Raw genomic sequence first — 23,114 nt, 5'->3', positions numbered from 1 at the left:
CTGAAGCCTGCTTCAGATTCTGTCTCTCTCTCTCTCTCCCTTTCTCTCTCTCTCTTTCAAAAATAAATTAACATTTAAAAAAATCTCAATTTATTGTTTTTTTAATGTATTCAATTATTATAAAAAATGATAAACTCTGAAGGCAGTCTTCTTGGCCACTTGGAAATCACTCACTTGTTTACAATATCCTCATAAATCTGACCACTCACCTATTGCTGGACTTGATTATACCTCTATAGTATGCACAGAAACCCCATCTAAATCAGCTTTCTTATGGCAGGAAGAAAAAAATCAATTGATTTGGAAGGTTTTAGAGAGTGAAACATCACAAAGGAAATACCACTGGAGAGGATTCAAGAAGACTGCACTTAGAGTCTTCCTCTGGCTGTAGCAACATTGTTCTAGACATGTCTCCTCAAACAACGGAAACAGAAGCACAAATGAACTATTAGGACTACAACAAAATATAAAGCTTTTGCACAGCAAAGAAACCATCAAAAACTAAAAGACAACCTACTACATGGGAGAAGATATTGCAAATGATACACAGTGAAACCTTGGTTTGTGAACATAATTCGTTCTGGAAACATGCTTGTAATCCAAAGCACTTATATATCAAAGCAGATTTCCCCATAAGAAATAATGGAAACTCAGATGATTCATTCTTCAAACCCAAAATATCCAAACGAAAATAATTACAATACTGTATATAATACAAAATAATAAAACACAAAATATAAAGAAAAATAAATTAATCTGCACTTACCTTTGAAAACCTTCATGGCTGGTGTAAGGGAGACAAGAGAGGGAAGGGTTATTGTGTAGGATGACTTTCACGATCACTAACAGGTGTTAACTACAGTACAGTGTTAATAAACTCTTGTCATAGACTGTACTTAACGTAACTGGCAATAAGGCAGCAGAGGGAAGGGTCTCTATCTGCAGGCAGCTTGACCTAGAATGAAGCAAAGCATTCCTAAGCTTACTTCTGTATGGAAAAGCAAAGGATTGTTCATAGGTGCTTTGAAGTGACAAAAAATACACTAGTTGCAGTTGTGGGCACTTTCCGACATTCTGAAAAATCACTGATGTCTGCCAAACACCATGGCCTGAGTCTCAGCATTCGAGCATGGGAGTCAAGCACCCACAATCCCGCAGCAAGTGAGAGAGAGAAGAACCATTGGCTCAGTTGTGATCATGTGATGTTCAGTGTCACATACTACTCGTATTGCAAGACTTCGCTTATTTATCAAGTTAAAATTTATTAGGAATGTTTGCTCATCTTGTGGAACACTCACAGAACAAGTTACTTGCATTCCAAGGTTTTGTTCTACCTCATAAGGAGTTAACACCCAAAATATATAAAGACCTTATATAACTCAATACTGAGAGAAACAATCTAATTAAAAAATGGGCAAATGACCTGAATAGACATTTTTCCAAAGAAGACATGTAGATAGCCAACAGACACATGAAAAGATGCTCAACATCACTCATTATCAGGGAAGTGCAAATCAAAACCACAATAAGATGTCGCCTCATACCTGTCAGAATGGCTAAAATCAAAATGACAAGAAATAACAAATGTTGGCAAGGAGGTAGATAAAAAGGAACCCTTGTGCACTATTGGTGAGAATATAAATTGATACAATCACTGAGGTAAACTGTATGGAGGCACCTCAAGAAAACTAAAAATAAAATACTATATGATCCAATAATTCCATAGTAGGTATTTACCCAAAGAAACTGAAAATACTGATTCAAAAGGATATGCACCCCTATGTTTATTGCACCATTATGTACAGTAGCCAAGATGTGGAAGTAACCTAAATGTCTATCAGTAGAGAAATGTGAAAGTAAAGAAATACAGAAATAAAGAAAATGTGGTGTGTATAAATGCGCATGCACATACACACATATACATGCCCAATGGAATATCATACAGCCATAAAAAACGATGAGATCAGCCATATGATTCCAGTCATAATTGGAATCTTAAAAAAATGAATAAACAAACAAAAAGCAGAGGTAGACTTATAAATACAGGGAACCGATGATTCCCAGAGGGCAGGGGTGGAGGGTGGGCAAACGGATGAAGGGGAGTGGAGATGTGGGCTGCTAGTGATGGAATGAATGAGTCGGGGGAGTAAGAGGCACAGCATAAAGAATATAGTCAGTGACATTGTAATGGCCATGTAATAGGGACAGATGGTAGCTACACTTGTCAATATTACGTTATATATAAATTTGTGAAATCACTTAGTTGCATACATGAAACTAATGCAGCATTAGCATGTCAACTGTATTAAAAAGAAACATTACCTTTCTCCTATCAGCCAGATAGCCTCAGGCAGGCCCTTTTCTACCTCTGGGCTGCGGGTTTCTTCATCTGCATTAAAGATTTTGGACAACAGTCTAAAGCTCCTTCCTGGGCTGAGGACCTGTAGGCACTCTCCTACCACCTCCTTAATAGATCTCTCATTGTGTCCCTCGTTTCCTTCACCCCTGCGAAGTCGAGGTCAGTTTTCCTTTAGTTATTACCACGGCCCTCTAAATGATCTCCTTCGTGCTGATCTCCCTCTAAAAAGGTCCACACCACCACTAGTTCTTTTGTTCTCAAAAGAAAACCTACTCACGGCCATTTCAGTGGCCCTAAGGTAATGCCCAAATACTGGGCATGGCCTTCGAGGCCCCTCCTGCTCCTTGAAGATGCTATGCTGTCCTCTATTCCTGTTTCCAGCCCCTCTTGCCTGAAATATCCCCCATACTCCAGCCTCTTTACCAGCCAAGTCCTATCTATCATTCAAGCACCAACTTCCCTATCACTAGGAATGGTGTTCTTGCTCCCAGAGTACTTTGTGCTTCTTGTCATAATATTTGATGCCTCTTATTGTTATTGCCCGTTAGAATTAACCTCCTTGAGGTCTGAAACCAGTCCCCCTGGCTCACAGTCATGCTCTTGTAGCTAATACCATGCAAGGTATGATGCATTATTGTTTGAATTACTTCTATTTGAATTCCTGGTCTTCTATTTTCTAGTTATTGATAAAATAATAATAGTAAATTCTAAATGTTGTTTTAAGGATTAGGCATAATTAATCTAAAGCACCTAGAATAAACCCTGGCATATATTAGGCATTTAAGATACGCTAGCTATTACTATTGTTATTATTCTTCTCTCTCTTTAATTATAGCAGTTAGTATGGGCTTAATTATAATTACTTGATAACTAACAATCTCTTTCTTACTTGAATGCTAAAAGGAACAGACAAAGAAGTAGACACATTAATCAATTAGACAAATGGATCAAAGTAATGTTATTTTTTATTCCAGTGAAGTAGAGAATTATATTGTTAGGTACTAAATATATATAATCAATCCTATTTATTATAAATTATGCAGCAATATATTTGGAAAATACTGTATTGAATTATCATAAGCTATGAAGTAAATTCTTCCAGTAAATGTTTTAGGACTTGTTTTCTCGAAGCGTAAGCTAATGGAAAAGGCCTGGGAGAAACTGTGATTTTGAAGAAAACAGGTCCTGGATCCTTATAACCTAAAAGGAAATCTAGCACGCATCTCTTAACATTCTTAGAAATTACCCATAGGTTCAGCTTTTATTAATTTATAACTCATCAAACTTATGAATTGAAAGAGGTCCTAAAGTCCAATCTCTCATCCAATATTTGAATTTCCAAGGCACCATCCTAGCCGAGTGGATGGGCGGCCTCTACACGAGCAATTAGACCATTAAGCCTCTATTAGTTCCCTAGCAACATAGGATTTGTTAATGGTTTATCTGTGAGTCTCTACGAATGTGTGTTCTGCAAATCAGAAACAAATTATAATGTAGTCATGGGAGAGAAAAGCAAGGCGGACACTGGATAAGGAAATAGTTGAGATATCAATGCAAATTTAGCTTGATTTCTTTTTCTCTGTCAAGGATTAAGTAATTACAGAGGTAGAAGTCATGACCAGCAAAGATATCAATGTTATTCTGTCACTGGTTTATCTTTCACTGTTACACTCTCCCAATTTACAAAAGTTTTTCACTGTCTCCCACCCACTCTTTCCTTATAGGTATTTCATTGTTCTTCTTCATCCAATTCCCCCTTTCTTTCCACCTGCCTCTTTGCCTGTTTCCTAATAGTTCACTCTGTTTGGCCAAGTATTCTTTTATTTCTGTGATACAAAGATATGATTTTGGCTTAAAAATCCAGAAACTGAGCTATGGTAATAAACACTCGGACACATAAGAATAGGCTGTACAGACATGGTAGGAAGATGTCATGAAATGCTCAATAAATGTAGAGCACATGAATGGATGGATGATTTAAGTTTACAAATATCTCATAAGTTCAACTAGCAACATACTCTGATAGTGAGATCTGAATGCCTGTCTTTAGGAGGTTAAAATCTAGCAGCAAACTTATATATAGAACTAACCAAACACAGCTCGAGGCAGACCATGAGAAGCAATACAAAGAGGAAAACATGGAAAGAAAAATCAAGATGCACAAAAGAAACAAGAAGGGGAATATTATTTAGGGAGGAGAAAATAGAAAAATTAGTAAATAAAAAATTAATGGTGATCATAAATATTGTATTTCAAGGCATTTAAGACAAGAAAGGTATGTTTCAGGAGTTCCTAGGCAGCTCAGTCAGTTAGTTAGGCGTCTAACTTCAGCTCAGGTCATGATCTTGGGGTTCATGAGTTCAAGTCCCACGTGAGTCCCGTTGCTGACAGCTCAGAGCCTGGAGCCTGCTTTGGATTCTATGTCTCCCTCTCTCTGCTCCTTCCAGAATCACATGCCCACGCGCCCACCCGCTCTCTCTCAGAAATAAACATCAAAATTTTTTAAAAAAGAAAAGCGTGTTTCAGAACTTAAAGCACACCGATACTAATTTTAAACATCATTTGGATCCCACACTCAGCTGTTGATAAAAGTACTGTATGCTGTGACTTTACTCAATCTTTATTATGAATTGAATAAAAACTTTGTAAATAAAGATCTTTGTTGAATGTAAACAGTGTAGATTATTGTAAATTGACATAAGGTACTTGTGTCAAGCAACCAAGAGCAGCTGCTGCCTTTAAGAACAGAAACCTTAAACTAATCAGCAAAGATGCAGAGATTTAAACATTTCTGTAAAGAGTCCTCTGAAAACTTTTCAACATTAATATTAGATTCTGTACCATTGATACTTTCTGATGGCAAAAACCACTATTTAAGATTCTCTCAATGAGGCAGGGGCGCCTGGGTGGCTCAGTTGGTTAAACATCTGACTTCGGCTCAGGTCATGATCTCACGGTTTGTGGGTTTGAGCCCCAGGTCAGCTCTGTGCTGACAGCTAGCTCAGAGCCTGGAGCCTGTCTTCAGATTCTGTGTTTCCCTCTCTCTCTGACCCTCCCCTGCTCACACTATCTCTCTCTCTCTCTCTCTCTCTCTCTCTCTGTCTCTCTCAAAAATAAGTAAAACATTAAAAAAAAAAAGATTCTCTCAATGAGGCAATCATTTCGCCTTTGTAAAACAATATAATTCAAGGGCATAAGAAAATATCCAACGAGGAAATGCCAATTAGCAAAAAGTGCAGTGTGTCAAGTAAAAGCAATGATATTTCCTTACCAAATGCCACAGCATGACTTCCATAAATGCCATCCTTTTCCAAAGAAGAGAACCCTTTCACTCGATGGAGTAAATTGCATACTGTCTTTTTACAGCTGTTCCCAAAGACAAAGATATTTTTGAGCTTCATTTATACAACATAAATATCAGATCCTTGTTCTAGCCTTCTTGTAATTCAAAATAGCGTCAGTGCTGGCTGAACATATTACTTGGAAAGTAAGAAATGGTGACAACTTCAAGCTACCACTGTGAATGAAGATGACTATGTGAAATGTTAATTTCGAATGGTTTACGTGGATGTTATAAATATTTAACATGAGGATCACGGGATCTTGGTAAACGAGAAGACCCCTTTGAAAGTATTTCCGCTTCTTACTGCAGGAACAATCTACCTGTTACTAGAGTCATGTGATCTCGTGTACAAATGTGTCCTGGGAGAGATTCAGATATTGGGCTGTGGGGTTATAGGAAGAGAGAAAGACCATTCTTTATGGGATGGTTATAAAGACTTTGCAAAGAAGATGAGATTTGATAGAGATATCAGTGTCAAATAGAAACGGATATTGAAAGTGAGAGAAGACTGAAAAAATACATGAATAGAACCCAGAGGGGAGCTCCTGGGGAATAGGGAATGGGGGTTTGACTAGTGTTGGGGTTTCCAGGAGTTCCTGGAACCTCTTGTCTGAGAAGCAGCAGGAGATAAAATAAAGTTGTAAACTGGGGACAGGCTGTGGAGGGGATTGAGGGTCAAGGTAAGGAAACTGGTTTTTATTTGGTAGTGAATATTAAGCTCAGGGATTTTTCCCTGAGGTTTTTAAGTCCAAACATTCACACGATCAGAACTCTCCATGTTAGGGGCACTTAGAATGCATCCAGCTCTGCTAGGTAGTTTACAAACATTATCCAATAAAGTCACCACAAAAGTGTAGTTGAAAGATGAGAAACTACATTTTACAGACGATAAAACTGTCTCAGAGAGGCTACGTAACTTTCTTGTGTTCAACAATCTAATAAGCCAAAGTTTTTTACCCTAAATTTTATGTTCCTTACTCCTCATGACCCAATTTTCATAAGTTTATTGTTTAACCAAGATCCTGTAACATCACAATTTTGTTACTATCACAATTCAGTATATTTGAAGAAGAGAGAAAATAGGAGAAAGATGAGTTTACAAGCCATTTTAATAGAATAGGAAATAATATTTCTAATTGAATTATGTTTGTCACTAGGTCAAATAACATGTGAGCTACCATTGTTTCTGAAAAATGCACACTGAAAAATTGCATGATTATTATTCTATGATTTTGTTATGATGTGGAGGGTTCTTACATAGCTGCAAACTTAAATCCCTTTTGTTCTCTGTCAGGTTCCTTATGATAATCAGAAAGCTTTGCAAAGAAGCTAACCAGAGCTTCCTTAGCAAGATTCATTAAGTGTAATTTCCACTTTTTTTAAGCTATCAAAATTAAGTACTTAGTATGTGTAAGGTATAAAATATGCTAAGTATTTTAACTACATTTGTTTTCATTTTATTCCCATAACATCCTGAGTAGGCACTCTTTTCCCATTTTACAGATTAAGAAACTGAGGTTCAGAGAGGTCTCTGTTGATGGAACTGATATTCATATTCAACTTTATTTGCCTTTAAGTCACTACTCTTCCTACAAGGACATAAAGTAAAAGACGCTCTGAAATGTAGCTCATGGCAGTAACAGAGGAATGTGTAGAATCAGTGTTAATGCAGTCTTTGGACTCAAAGGAATGTGGATTCAATTCTCTTTTCTACCACTTAAAAGCTATGTTTCCTCCAATGTGTTACTTAATCTTCCTGAGGCTCAATTATTAATCTGGAAAATGCAATAATAATATCTATTTTGGAAGGTTGTTAAGATGATGAAGCAAAGTAATGCCTAAATAGTTCTTAGCAGAAAGTAGATTCTTAATAAAAGGAGAAGATCTCTTAATAGTAGCAGTTGTATTCGATGTTGTGGTATTTCCCTGATTTCCAGGGCCTCAACTGCCATCTGTGAAATAATATTTGATGCCGAGCTCTCTTCTGAATTCTGGATTCATATATCTTACCATCTACTTGGCATTTGCGCTTAGATGTCCACAGGCATCTCATGCTCATTATGTATCAAACTGAACTGAATGAATGATACACATCACTCTTGACTCTGCTAATATCTACAGTCTTTCCTATGGATGATGATGAGGAGGAGGACAACGATGATGAATGTGTATAAAATCCATATCACAACCAAACAGATCTCAGGTCACTGACTTCTGAGGAACACACCCTCTAAATTTCTGCTGATATCATCCTGGTCCTAGGATAATATACTAGATCCTTCACATCTGTACTAGAATACTTCCATCACACTTATTTCTGCTTATCCTCACCAACCAGCTCTCTGTAATATAACCAGAAGGAGCTTCCTGCCCCTTGGAGACCTAAATGAAATTGCCTTTAAATCCCTTTCCGTGTCTCCCACAAAAGCTCAAATTACCTCAGGATTTTTGTCACTTTGGAGGAGGTTTGCCTTCTCACTTCCTCTTCCCTCAGGCGCCAAGTTCCACAAATAGGGCTTCTGTATCCTAAGACATGGATGGGAAACTCACCCTTTCAGCAAGTTCCACAAATGATCCACTCACCCAAAGCATTTGTGAGTATGGCAAATATTATCAAAGATGGGGGTTTGGGGAGATGGATAAGTGTTTGCTATACAAAATGCGAACTTCAAGTGGAACATTAGGCATTTCCAGTTTTAAAAATGCTCTTTGACCTCCTCCATCTGGATGTTTCCGTTGGCTGATTTCTCTTCCCTATGCCAACATCACACCATCTTGCTGGCTCTCCTCTCTGTTTTTCCTAGCCCCTTCCCTCTTCTCTCCCTCTCTTACTTTCTAGAATAAAGCCATTCTTTTCCTTGTAACTTGAAACTTCTTTGTATCTGGTTTGCTTTTTGTTTTTGTTTGTTTGCCTAGATTCCTATACTCACACCTTTAGAGTGTTCCTTTCTATGCCAAGTGGTTCACTCTTATCAAGTACTTTTCCATTAAAAGTCCCTTCCCAATAGAAATTTGAGAGCCAGCAGTTAACAATATATTCTATTACAGATGCAAATCCAATCATTTCATGCTCCTAATAACCCATAAGTGGCTTACCATTGCCTTTAGCACAAGGCTCAACATTTTGTAGAGATCCCGTTCTCTCTCCAGCTCCTCATCAGGTGAACTGTGACTTAATGCCTGTACCTACCTGTGTGAGCGCTTCCTTCCTCCAGATGAGATCCTCCTGCTAGGTCTTCTTTCATCATTCTGCGCGTCTCAACACTTGTGGTTATTCACTTATTTAAAATGGTGTATTTCCTCTCTTTTGCTGTAGACTCAAAGACCTTTGGGACAGCAACCAAACTTCTTTTCCCAGGCATTATATCCTTAGCACCATGCATACAGCAAGCACTCAATTTTCAAAAACTACATGAAGGTAAACATTGAGCAAAGTGTGTATGTAAAGTAATGTACTTCATCTCCTTTAACTTCTGGGCTTTAATTTATCTGGCATAGACGACAGATCGGTCTTCTAGGAAAACCGTAAAATCCCAATGACGCGGAGGGCACAAGAAACTATATGCTTTGAAGTTCTGGCGGTTTTGTTGCTGAGGATGTTAACAACTCAGGAGCATTAAAGGTCAGTGCTTACAAAAGGTCATGAAGGGCACATCTAAATATGCTGTGAACTACATGTTTGGTAACGAGACTGCACTCTTTGTTAGCTGTCATCAGGATTTAATTAACTGGTGTCACAGTTGGAGAGACACTTCCTGCCTGTGGGGAACTTTGACTGAACTCATCCATTCTAAAATAAATGATTAGCACCATCGTCTTCCACATTATCTTTCAATAAGTGGGACAGCTACATTTTTCATAAGCATCTTTCTGAGGTCACACTCTTTTCAAACTATGAATACTGGTAAATATAGAATAGAAGTCTGGGGAATAAAACATTCAGGCAAAATTGTGTTTTTTGAGTGCTTTGTTTTATGAAAATAACACTTGTTTCACAGATGGATCTAACCTAGCAGGAACCTCTATTTTTCATAACAACATTAAGGGAGAAAAATGTTGCCTATTTTTAGAAGTGGCCTGATCATTGAACTGTTGAGAACAAATGTATTTTGTGGCTTCCTGGATTGTGGACCCACCTCCTCCCGAGTCGATCATCAGCTAGGCACAGCTTCACAACTGTTCCCATGGAAACCAGCAGTCAACTAGGGCAGCTCAGGCTTCCACAGGCATAAGAGAAAAAGAAATAGCAGCTGTTCTTGTTCACGAGGCCACAGACAGGGGTAATACCGATCGCCGGAGGAGTGGCCTGAAAGGCAGAATAGCTACTGAACCATGTACGAATCACGGTGTTAGTGTCCCAAAAAGATACAACTTTTAAAACTTATATGTTCCAAAGAAAATTAAGTGACAACACAGATAAGAAATTTTGTAGTAACAGTTAGTTCTTGTGTTTGGAAAATCTTCTAGATATTAGGTGTTGGCTTAAGTAATGTACACATATAATCTTGTTTGCTTCCCTTCAGAAGCCCAGTCTTCTAGCATTGCCGTCATTTACCCAAAGCAACAGAGGCGCCTGGAATCAAAATGCGACGGTATCACTTAAGTAGGACTTGAACCCGGGTTTGTCAGTCTCCAGAATTTCTTTTTCTCTCTCAAAATATTCCTTTTTGTGATGCCATCCTTTTTGGAGCATCTATCAAGCATAATCTAGAGGAATAAGTCATGCTGAGGGAGTTCACCACCAATTAAATACAGATATGAAAAGTAGCATTTGGGAAATCATTCTGGCTCCAGGATTGTACAATCTGGGGACTGTAGTATAATAGAGTCATAAAATTTGTAGTTGAAGAATTGCCTTGAGGAGCCTGGTGGCTCAGTCAGTGAGGCCTCCGACTCTTGATTTCGGCTCAGGTCATGATCCCAGGGTTGTGGAAATGAGTCCTGCATCAGGCTCGGGCCTGAGCGTGGAGCTGCCTGAGATTCTCTCTCTCTCTGCTCTTCCCCCACTCACTCACACTCACCCTCACTCTCTCTCTCAAAACAACAAACTTAAAAAAATTCAGAGTTGCCATGAGCACCAGCTCCTCCACATTCTAACAGAGTAGGCTTGAGATAGCAATTTAATTTCTTTGAACCATAATGTTTTCATCTGTGAAGTGAAATACTGGTTTAATGAGATGTTTTGAGGATTGAATGAGAAAATGTGTTTGAAAGTGCTTTATAAACTATAAAATGTGGTGTATGCTGTTATTGTTTTCCTAAATATCACATTGAATTTTGGCACATCTCTGCAGTATAACATAATTCTTCCAAGCTAAAAATGCCAGGTTAAGTTCTTTCTGTAGGTGTGTTTTGTTTAATCTCCAAAATTAAGAGTTCTGCACAGCTTCTGCTGCAAGTCCATATTGGGAATCAGGAAATAATTACTATATTCATATATATATGTAATAAAATGCCATTTGGGGTGCTCAGTAGGTTAAGTGTTCAACTCTTGATTTCAACTCAGGTCATGACCTCACAGTTTGGGAGATTGAGCCCCACATCTGGCTCTGCGTTGACAGCGTGGAGCTTGCTTGAGATTCTCTTTCTCCCTCTCTCTCTCTGCCCCTCCCCCAACATGGGCTCAAGCTTTCCTTCTCTGAAAAATAGAGAAATAAAAATAAAATGCCATTCAACACAGTCATACGCAGTTACTTAATAAGGAAATGCCATTTGTATTTATTTTAAATGAATGCGTAGGGGGTAATGGAATTCTGTTATCATTCTGCACTCTGATTGGGCAGAGCATAGAGTATGATTGGAAGCTGCAGATCCAAAGATAAGGTGTTTGACCAAGGAAATGGCAGTGTGACAAATTCAAGTATTATAAGCTGGCAGCCTCTGGGCTGAGACTGACCTTCAAATGTGTTTTCTTTGGCCAGCATAGTTTTATTTTGTTATAACTGTACGTTTTAATGATGCTTTTAGGTAATGTATGCACCCTTCCGTTTGCTATTTCATCCATCAATCCTGTCCTAATAGGCTGCTCCTTACATTTACATTACCTGCCTGACCTGTGAGTGTGGACCCCTTTGCCAAAAAAGAAGCAAAAGAGCTGAGGACTCTGTTTTATGAAATCACAAAAACAGAAGTGAAGTTATCTAGTCATGTAAAGCACAAAAGGCTGAACTGGCCTGAATGTGGACTCAGGCATGGAGAGAGAACTGACGTGCTCCACCTGAAAACATATGTTCAGGTCACATACAAAGAAGTCTATTACACAGCAGATTGTAAACATCAGCAGCTTGCTGAATGAGCTTCAGAGCAGTTTCTGGCAGCACATAACAAGCACATAACTGTGTGAGTTAGTGTTCTTGAGGATGATACCCTCCTCCTCCTCCTCCTCCTCCTCCTCCTCCTCCTCCTCCTCCTCCTCCTCGTCATCGCTATTCTTGGTCAGACACAAGACAGAGGCACATGTCTTCCTCTTTACTCCTAGAGTGAATCCCAGCATCCTGCATGGTTCCTGATATATTCTTGCTGCTGAAGGTTACACAAATAATGGAAAATTAAGGGGAGGCCATCCAAATTCTGTTCTGACAATTTCTGAAAAAGCGTTGTGCATAATTCTGAGAGTGTCGGGGGGAGCTCTGCCCTGTCTGGACAGCTCTGGGACTTTGATCTTCCTGAAAGGAACCAAAAGGAAAGAAGATCTTGCTAGAAAAGTTTTCCTGCTGCTGCACAGGAGGCTAAGTGAATGAATTCCATAGCGTCTGCAGAGAAGTATGGTCATAAAGGCTAGATAAGCACCGGACACCATTGATATTACTATTTAAAGAATTGAGCATCCCATTACTTCTTATGTGGTAACCTTAGCATAGCAGAACATTCTAAGTGTTCCTTCTCAAATGCCCTCTAATAAGTCTAATCATTGATTGGGGTACCAGCTAGAGCAGTAATAATGTTCTGTATGCAGGTCTCACAGGCAGATTTGGTGTTGCCAGTGTTTTCTTACTTTCATCGGGTCTTTCCTGAATGGTTGCAACAGCCTCTTTAACAGTCCACTAATGGGACGCCTGGGTGGCTCAGTTGGTTAAGCGTCCAACTTTGGCTCAAGTCATGATCTCACGGTTTGTGGGTTTGAGCCCCATATGAGGCTCTGTGCTGACAGCTAGCTCAGAGCCTGGAGCTTGTCTTCAGATTCTGCATCTCCCTGTCTCTCTGACCCTCCCCTGCGCATGCTGTCTCTCTCTCAAAAATAAATAAAGCTGTAAAAAATATAAAAAAAAAAAAAACAGTCCACTGGCCTTAGATGGACCTAGTTGGGCAACTCTTAGCTATAGTGGTCCATGTTCCTCATTATATGGATCTTTCTAAACGATGATGTAATCATGTCATTCTTCTACATTAAGTCCATGATTTCTTTTGGCCCCAAAAATATCCAAATTCACATCTTGGATTGGGCTATCAACCCTCCCCTCTAAGGGTCCTGCCAGGGTCCAACCACTCCAGAGAACTGTGGGGTCTTCTCATTTCTCCAGATGACTGGCTGACCTTTGTTTCCCTGGTAAACTCCTGGGCTCTTTCAAGCATCACTTCCACCTTGAATGCTTCCCCGCGCACCCATCTCAGAAGCTGAATTAATTGCCTTCTTCTCTACACGGTGACAGCACTGAACAATTCTCTTGTCTTGGAACTCCAGCTTAACTGACTTGAGCCATAAACTGGGATTATTCACTCAGATAATCAAACTGCCCATGGGCTGGGCCATAGAATGTCTGAAACCAGGGCCTTAGGCCACATCAGGGATTCTCCCTCATTTCTGTCTTCATGGGCCAGAAATTATAGACACTGACTTCTCCAGATTTACATCCATACATACTTGGCCCCAGAGGAGAAAAAGCTCCTTCCATGAATTCCAGTTATAAAATCTCTGAGAATGCATTCTAGTTGACTGACTTGGCCCACCTGAGCTTCCCTGGAACTCTTTCCATGAAGGAAGGACTGGGCAACATGATTCACCCAGACTGAGTCCAGGTGCTGACCTGGAAGTGGGGCACCACTATTAGCAACCCCCATTGGGACCCCTTATTGGCTTTGCTGTGGGAACGAAACAGTGCTCCACGATAAGAGGGTACAATCTAAGAAGGGATTCCAGCCAGGCAGAAAATCCAGGCATCAACCAGACAGGCTTCAAAGTATGCAACTAGCAGTACTCACGTAGTGTTATAATTATGCATTTGAGTGAAGCCCTCTGACTAGAGTCCGGGCTCCAGGAGTTCAAGTGCCTCGTCTTACTCAGCGCTAGTCACTAACACTCACCAAGATACCTGATGCCAAGTGGGCACTCGGCTAATGTTTGTTGTTGAATTCATAAAATGGACATCTCTCCAATGTTTTGTGAATATAACATCAAATGAACACAATTACAGAGTCACAAAGAGTTGTGAAGTTATTTAAATGAATGTTTATAGAACCTCTATAGTTTACCAGTCATTGAGGGATTCCGAACTTCACTAAAACACCAGAACCTTTGAAATACACCCAATATTTATGGAGTTCATCCTTTAGCATTTTTATAAAAGCCATTCAATTCTTACTAAGATCCCATGAGTTATAGGCATCACCCTTATTTTACAGATTAAGAAAACGAAGTTAAGAGATCTTTGCGTTTTCCTGTGTTCTCAGACAATAGGCTGCAGCAAAGCAATAGAAATTCAGACCCTCTGATTCCAAGTCTTTTGCTGTGTTCTTAAGCAGATTATTTAACCTCTCTGAGTAAAATGGGAAGAATGACACGTATTTCTAAAGATTATTGGAATGAAGAAAAAAACATGTAAAATCTCAAGTGCAAAGCCTGATTCAGATTAAGGGGTTAATACATAACAGTTGCTGTGTTTGTCAGAGATGGTGGAAGATTTCCTAAGACATCTGACTCGAACATCTCTGAGGCCAGTTCTCTTCCTTGTCGCACATTCTAGGCGCTCATCCTGCATTTTCCTCCTCTTTTGTGGGGCCCAGTCTGTTTCCAGTAGCTTCTTTTCCCTGAGACTGACCATCAAAACAGGTGAAGCCTAGCACCCAGGCTCCCTTTGCTGCCTCAAGTTCATGAAAGAGAAATACCAGGAGACATAAGGATGTGTGGATCCTAGACTTTGTTCTGACATCAGTTAGCCGTGGGACATTTGCACCGCTGTTCTCTCAAGTGTGAAATGAGGGTGCTGGAGCGGAGAAATTTCTATATTAAGTTTTATTCTGCAAATGAAATTTCAGTAAAAATATTTTCATTGCAGAGTCAAGCAATACTATTACTCAGTTTCAAAAAAAAGTTTTAAATATTTCTCTATCCACAAAATAAATCCACGTTGGCCTTGCCTAAGTTTATCCATTTCTATTACTTATAATTCTTCCTTCTTGCTATACTCACAGGGATTACATGTCTGCAGCATACATTCAGTATTTTCTCCTGAATATAGATTCCAGGAAAAGCTGAAGCAAAGAGGACAGAGAAGAAATAGCATGATGACATTTCTTTAGGCTCACTGCCTAGACTCACTTGGCCTGCTGCCTTATCCTCATTAGTCCCACTGACTGAATCTGATTAGCTTACCCTGATTTATTTTTGGCAACCTGGGAGCACATGGGCCAATGCTTATTTTCATGGCTGATACAATCATCCCCAAAGCTGTCATTAGATTTTGGAAGATTAGTCTCTTTCCCTGGAAGATTGCGCTATGAAGCATCATGACCCATTAGATATATATTTCTTAAACACTTTACAAATTTGAGTCTATTTATCCATCTTCTCATTACCTCAAAAACTTTGTTATTGGCTATCGAAACATAGAGCAGGGGCTCCTGGGTGGTTCAGTAGGTTAAGCTTCTGACTCGTGATTTTGGTTCAGATCATGATGTCCTGATTGTGAGATAAGATGGAACCCTGAGTCGGGCTCCACACTGGGCACGGAGCCTGCTTAGGATTCTCTCTCTTCTCTCTCTCTGTCCTTCTGCTGCTTGTGTGTGTGTGCTCTCTCTAAATAAATAAATAAATAAATAAATAATAGAGCAAAAAACTCAATAATTATGAACCCAATGTTTGTAAACTTAACTTTTTCTGAGTTAGTGAACCAGGATCCATAACCAATAATGAATAAAAGCCAGAGTTCAATGTCACTGGATATTCAATGCTTGGTTTAGCCTCATGGTCCCACCTGGATCACTGGAATATAAATGGGTCACATTGTCTATATTTTATTATGTTTCCCCAAAGTACACAATTTTAGAAACCTGCCCATGTGTCTGATGGTAAGAGATGATGTGGGTAAAAGGACATTTTAAAAGTCAGTCCACCCTGATTGTTCTGTATTATACAGACCTGCCTAGGACTGCCCAGATCACAAAGCACCTAGGTTATGCCTATGCCTGGTGGTGCAGCTAGCATTGAGTTACAGTCCCTGTCCCCAGAGGACTTAGGGTCTAGTATGGTTAGAATATCATGAACACAATTGAGTCTACTAAATGTTAACATAGAATTAAAATTCTGTTAATGGCCAGATATTCTTTACAAATACTAGCACCTGTAAAAACTAGATTTCTAAAAAAGCCAAATAATAAGAAAAATCAGCACATTTTTAGGTACATTCTAACCTCCTTTAGGGAACTCATATATATTGCATGCTTGATTTGGCTACTGACAACCTATGAGGTATTAGGTTAATTGTAAGAGGCAAATGTCCACGTATAATTAATGCCATCAGCAATGCTTTCATTCATTTAACAGAGATTTAACAGTTGTATGTGTGTGTTGGACTCAGTGTTAGGAAAAAAGTCAAGAGGGGAAGACAAATAGATATGTGAAACAATAATGGAACTCAATTTTGGTACTTGTGTGATAAGTGGCTAAGAGTCCAAACTAGATGTGTGGCCTTGGGCAAGTGACTTAATCCTTCTGAGCCTCAGTTTCCTTAACTACAAACTGAGTTGAAAAGTAATACCTATGTGATGAGGTCAGTTTGACTACTAAACAAGATGATCACGTTTATAGACTGCATAGCTTGGTATCTGGATCCCAGTAAGTCCTAAACAAGTAGTAGCAGTTTTTCTGCCCCACTTTTGTAGATGAGAATCTGAGATTCAGAGCAGTGAAATAACTTCCTTGGACCTCACAGACCCAGAAGATAAATTAAAAACAAGGCAGCAGTGGAGCGCCTAGCTGGTTAAGCATGGGACTCTCGATCTCAGCTCAGGTCATGATCTCACAGTTCCTGGGATTGAGCACCGCCTAGGGCTCTGCACTGACAACATGGAACCAGCTTGGGATTCTCTCTCTCTCTCTCTCTGCCTTTCCCCCATCTATGCATGTGCATATGTGCACGTGCATATGCTCTTTCTCAAAATAAATAAAAAATAATTAAAAGAATAAAAACAAAGCAGCAGTAATAAAAAGTATATGAGTCTTGTTTGATATCAGAAAGCAGAAGGACTGAATCTGCCTGTGCAGTGTGGGAAAGAATCAGGAAGGAATATTTAAACCAACTACACAATTACTTTTCAAATACTGTCCATAAACATTTATCTAGACCCTTGGAGAGGTTTTCATCACCCTAACCGCTGCCTTTTCCAGAGATCCCAGTGATCCTCAGTCTGGTACCTTCTCCCAAGAGCATTTTGGCTTCTCTTATTAAAGATCTGCTAACCTTTAATGATAAGGATTACCACAAGATTCTCAGTCCTGACTTTTTATTTTCAGAAGTGACAGGCGAAAAGTCAGAAAGGACTTACGACCTGCTTCTAGAATTCCCCGAAGCATTACTTAGCATTACTCCTTCCAGAGTAAAATAGAGTGCTTCAAACCATATAGTTTCTCCAGGAGAGCTGCAACCAAGCATTTCTCTGGAAGTGCAGTGCTGAGATGATTTTCAATCATTCATTCATTCTTTACTCATCTCCACAATGTTTATGTTTTTATTACACGACACAGTTCAGGAACTGGAAGCAGCTTTTTAATGGAGAATCATCAAAAGCGAAAGCCTGAGAAGATCATTAGTCATAAAAGGGTTAAATCTCTCTTCCTGCTTTTCCTTGAACTCTAAAATACCTGTGCGATGCTTATTGCAAATATTAGTTTTAGAAAAATGATCTCAGCATAATTTCGTTGCTAATAATCTCAACTTGACCTTAATTTCTTTTTTTTCCTCTTTTCTTAAACAGAATGCTGCCACATTCCATGTAACTGTTGGAGAGGACAACAGCATCGTTGTCTCTTTAGAAGCTTCCGATGTCACGAGTCCGTCGTCTGTGTATGTTGTGAAGATAACGGGGGAATCAAAAAATTACTTCTTCGAATTTGAGGAATTCAACAGCACTTTGCCTCCTCCTGTTACCTTTAAGGCTAATTATCATGGCCTTTATTATATAATCACTCTGGTAGTGGTAAATGGAAATGTGGTTACCAAGCCATCCAGATCAATCACCGTGTTAACAAGTAAGCATCATTTGTAATATTGTTCTCTTGTGTTTCTTTTTGGGGTACATTTTCACTGAAAGAAAGGCAGCCCAGAATGGCAAGAAATTGCCTTGAAGTCCGGTGACATAAATTCAAAGTTCTCCTTTATATTAAGACTCCTGTTTCTTGCCAGGATTGGATAATGTTTACTGTTATCTCTTATTTTTAAAAATATCTGCTTTAAACCAAAAAAAAAAAAAAAAGGAAACCTCAATGAGAGAGTATATTTTGAGATGGAATGACAATTTAAGACTCATGATTGGACCATGTAAGTTTTTGCTATATAACTTAATAGTATGATCATAACTAAACTCTTTCTTTCCAGAACACATATTCTCAGATTAAGCAATTTGGGCTTTGAGACAATGAATTTATACTCATATTTAGCCTGCTCAAAATTAATTATACATTTTTTAGCTGAGAGAGAGAAAAAAGGTACCATTATTTATCAGTTTTTATTCTTGACCTCACCCTCAAAATAGCGTTGGCTTCCACTGTCCAAGGAAAACACCAAGAAAAGCAAATCATTGGCATTTTAACCTTCAGAAACCCATGTTTTAAAGAACTGATGCTGATATTAGGAACTTTTAGGAGTGATTTTAACTATATGTGATTTTCACTTTACTCTCTGGGACTTTAATATCTAATCTCAAAGTAAGATACAGCTCTACTGAATATGTTGAGGTAGATGTTGAAAGAAAAACTATTATCTGTAAGATGGTAGAATTTATCACTAGAGCAATTTAATGGCTCAGTGAAGTTCTTTTTGCTTATTGTTCTTCAGTGCAAATTTTCCAGTGGTTACCATTTTTTAAATGCCAGCTACATGCAATCATTTTCGCCACAATTAAGGAAAAAGAACATCATGCTATTTTTCTCTTGGGATAAAAGGAAAGAAAAACATCAGAAAGCAAGAGCTCAGAATAAAGCTAGAAGACATATTTTTAATATGTCTGTCAAAAATTAATTAAAGTTTCCCTTGGCAGAGTCCCAGAATCAGTATTGAATCCTAAAAATAAGGAATGGTCCTTCAAGGTTTATAGATATAATGAACAAATCTGTGACCTACTAGAATTAAAGGAAGAACTTGCCTGTTCTAAACTACTATTTTAAACAAGCTGCAGAAAAAGGTGCATCGAGAGTTAATTGGTCCAGGTGACAGATCTAAGTATACAAAGGCTATAGTGCAACTTCTTCAAGTCAGAAGCCCTGCATTACTCATCTTCATAATCTCATAAGCACCCTGCATGAACTTTAACTTAATAAGTGAAGAGTAAACATTATTTTAATTTAGTTAGGCAAGTAACAGGAAAAAGAGCAGAGAGAAAAGAAGACTAAGACAAAGCAAAATAATGGTGTAGCAACTGTTGCTAACCTAACACTCATTAGCATGCATTCAGCCACTCAAGATCAGACAAAGCTCTAGCGGTCAGCCCTTGAGCTAATGATTCATAAAGACATTTGATAAATAAGTAAATGATAAGTAGGTACATGATAAGAGATTTCTATAATGATTCATTGGTATTGATATTTTAGCATGTGCAATGAGTTCTATTCAAAATATATTTTTATTTTCCTTTGCGATTCCTTTTTTGACACATAGACTTGGAAGTGTGTTGTTGAATATTCAAAAGCTTGGCATCTTTCAGAAATATTTTTATTAATTCCAGGGTAAACTCTGTTGTGACCAAAAGGCATACTTTATATGATTTCAATTACTTTAAAATTGTTTCTGTTCATTTTGTGGTCACAAATATGGTCTATCTTGGTAAGTATTCTGCACCCACTTTTGGTCAAGTTTTGATAAATCTCAGTTAGAGCAGGTTGGTTAAGTCTTCTCTACCCTTATTAATTTTCTGTCTACTTACAATAATGATGGATAGTGGTGTGTGAAAGTCTCCAATTATATCTTTAGATTTGTTTGTTTCCCTTTGCACTTCTTTTAGTTTATGGTTTGCATAATTTGAACTTTACATGAAGTTTGACTTTACATCTTTAAACTTTTAAGATAGCTGGCATCTTCTTTTGTTATAGTCAGGTGTAATTTGACATATAAAGTTATATTAGTTTCAAGTGTACAACATAATGACTTGATATTTGTGTGTACTGCAAGATCACCACAGCGAGTCTAGTTACCATTTTCACCATTCAGTCTCAAATTTTGTTTCTTGCAATAGAACTTTTAAGATTCACTCTCTTGCCAACTTTTAAATATGCAGTACAATATTATTGACTATAGTCACTACACTCTACATTACATCCCATGATTTATTTATTCTATAACTGGAAGTTTATACTTTTTGATCACCTTCACAAGTTTTGCCCACCATACCACCATTCTGTTTTCTGCATCTCTGAGTTTTACCTTGTTTTGTTTGTTTTTTAGATTTTAATATACGTGGGATCATACCGTATCTGTCTTCCTCTGTCTAACTTACTTCACTTAGCGAATACCCTCAAGTTCCATCCAAGATGTTGCAAATGGCAAGAATTCACTCTTTTTTATGGCTGCGTAGTATTCTATTGCACATATATACACCACATCTTCTTTATCCATCATTTTCTGGTGGATGCTTAGGTTGGTTCCATATCTTGGCCATTATAAATAATTCTAAAGTGAACATAGAGGTGCATATATCTTTTCAAATTCGTATTTTTGTTTTCTTTGGATAAATACCCAGAAGTGGAATTTCTGGCTCTATTTTTAATTGTTTGAGAAATATCCATACTAGTTTCCATACTGGCTGTACCAGTCTATGTTCCTACCAACAATGCATAATAGTCCTCTTTTCTCCACATTCTTACTGAAACTTGTTATTCCCTGTCTTTTTGATAATAACCATTCTACCAGGTATGAGGTGATATCCTATGGTGGTTTTGATTTGCATTTCCTGATGCTTAGTGATGTTGAGCATCTTTTTATGTGCCTTTTGGACATCTGCATGTCTTCTTTGGAAAAATGTCTAGTCAGATCCCACACACTCTGATGATAACAACTGTGTGTGTGTGTGTGTGTGTGTGTGTGTGTGTGTGTGTGTGTGTGTGTACAAACTAATTAATGTCCTTTCTTTTCAGCTTAAATAATTCCCTCTAACATTTCTTGTAGGGTCAGTTTAGTAGTGATGCATTCTTTTAGGTTTTGCTTATCTAGAAAACATTTCTTTTCTCCCTCAAGTGTGAATGATAACCTTACCAGATAGAGTATTCTTGGTTGGCAGTTTTTTTCCTTTCAGTACTTTGAATATATTTGTCATTCCCTTCTGGTCTATAAAGTTTCTGCTGAAAAATATGCTAATAGTCTTATGGGACTTGCCTTGCATGTAACTTCTCTTGCTACTTTTAAGATTTTCTCTTTAACTTTTGACATTTTAATTATAATGTATCTTGAGTGGAACCCAAGGGGTTGGGGTCATCTTATTTGGAACTCTCTGGACTTTCTGGACCTGAATGTCTATTTCCTTCCTCAGGTTAAGAAAGCTTTCAGCCATTATTTCTCCTAATATGTTTCCTGCCTCTTCTTTCTTCTCATTCTGGGACTTCTAGAATGCAAATTTTATTCCATTTGATGTGGTCCTCCAGGTTCTTTTTTTAAATTGTTTTTTCTTTTTGTTTTTCTATTCGGGTGAGTGCCACTGCTGTGTCTTCTACTGATCTTTTCTTCCATTTCCTCTAGTTTGTTGTTAAATATTTGTTGTGTATTTTTCAGCTGAGTTATTGCCTTCTTCGATATTATTGACTTCGGCTCAGTAATTTCTTATATTTTATGTCTTTGTTGAAATTTCACTGTGTTCATTCATTCTTCTGAGCTCAGTGAATGTCTTTATGATGGTTACTTTGAACCTTTTATAAGTAAATTACTGATCATTCATTAAGGGGTTTTAATTTTATTCTTTTGTTTGGAATGTTTTTCTTTGTTTCTCATTTTACTTGACCCTCTGTGTTTGTATCTATGTATTAAGTGAAACAATTACTTCTCCCAGTCTTGAAGGAGTGCCCTTGTGTAGGAGAGCAACATTATTATTCAACCTTGCCCTAACTCTTGGTTGTCTCTTGAACCTTTGTGATCATCTAAGCAGGGTGATTTATTCTAGTTACATCCCAGTTGGTGAGGGTGTGCCAAGATCTGTCAGTGTTCCAAAGCGAGGGATCTCAGTCAGCACTTAGTTTCAGGCTGATTGGAAGCCATGCTCTCAGGCAGAAGCTTTTAAAGAATGCAAGAATGTACAGTCCTGAGCGACCACAACCGAAATCCTGCTGACTTCCCAACCAGTTGATCTGCAAGTGTCCCCTGGACAACTGCTGTAAAAAATCAGGACTCCAGACAAGCATTTAAACTCCTTCCTGGAAGATATTTTAGTTTTCTTCTGTTAAGTCTTTTCATGATACACTTGTTTTATCCTTTTATATTCAACTTACTTATGTCTTCATATGTAAATGGGTTTCTTATATTCAGCAGAGAGCTGGATTGTACTTGCTTTTCCAATCTGAAAATGTCTGCATTTTAATTGGAGTGTTTAGACCAGCACTCTCCAATAAAAATAAGATGTTACTCATATATACATATTAAATTTGAGGGTAGTCACATTTAAAAAGTTTCAGATAAGGCAAAATTAATTTTAATAACATTTCAATTAATTTTAACCCATTCCATTTAAAATAGTACTATTTCAGTGTGTAATCAATATAAAGGCTTAGACATAACTTTTAAGCATACATTTATTAAAATTAAATAAAGCTTAAATTCAGTTTCTCAGTTGCACTAGCCTCATGTTTTATTTTTCTTTAATTTAAATATAGGTATATATTTTTGGATGTATTTTATTTATTTTATTATTTTTAATAGTTTATTGTCAAATTGGTTTCCATACAACACCCAGTGTTCTTCCCCACAAGCGCCCTCCTCCATCACCACCACCTCTTTTCCCCCC

At 38.1% G+C, this 23,114-nt stretch overlaps 1 protein-coding gene across 2 annotated transcripts in view; it reads left to right on the top strand.

The window, feature by feature from the left end:
* The window catches only part of PTPRO (protein tyrosine phosphatase receptor type O), a 239,483-nt gene that overhangs the window by 115,069 nt on the left and 101,300 nt on the right, over positions 1–23,114 (top strand). For both annotated transcript variants that reach the window (XM_029953983.1, XM_029953982.1), the window contains exon 2: positions 17,892–18,165. In XM_029953983.1, the coding sequence (XP_029809843.1) occupies positions 17,892–18,165 (274 nt within the window). The remainder of the gene's footprint in view (positions 1–17,891; positions 18,166–23,114) is intronic.

The sequence above is a fragment of the Suricata suricatta genome, chromosome 10 (assembly GCF_006229205.1).
Source record: "Suricata suricatta isolate VVHF042 chromosome 10, meerkat_22Aug2017_6uvM2_HiC, whole genome shotgun sequence".
Lineage (NCBI taxonomy): Eukaryota > Metazoa > Chordata > Mammalia > Carnivora > Herpestidae > Suricata > Suricata suricatta.
The sequence above is the reverse complement of the archived record's forward strand: the minus strand, read 5'-3'. Positions and strand labels throughout refer to the sequence as shown.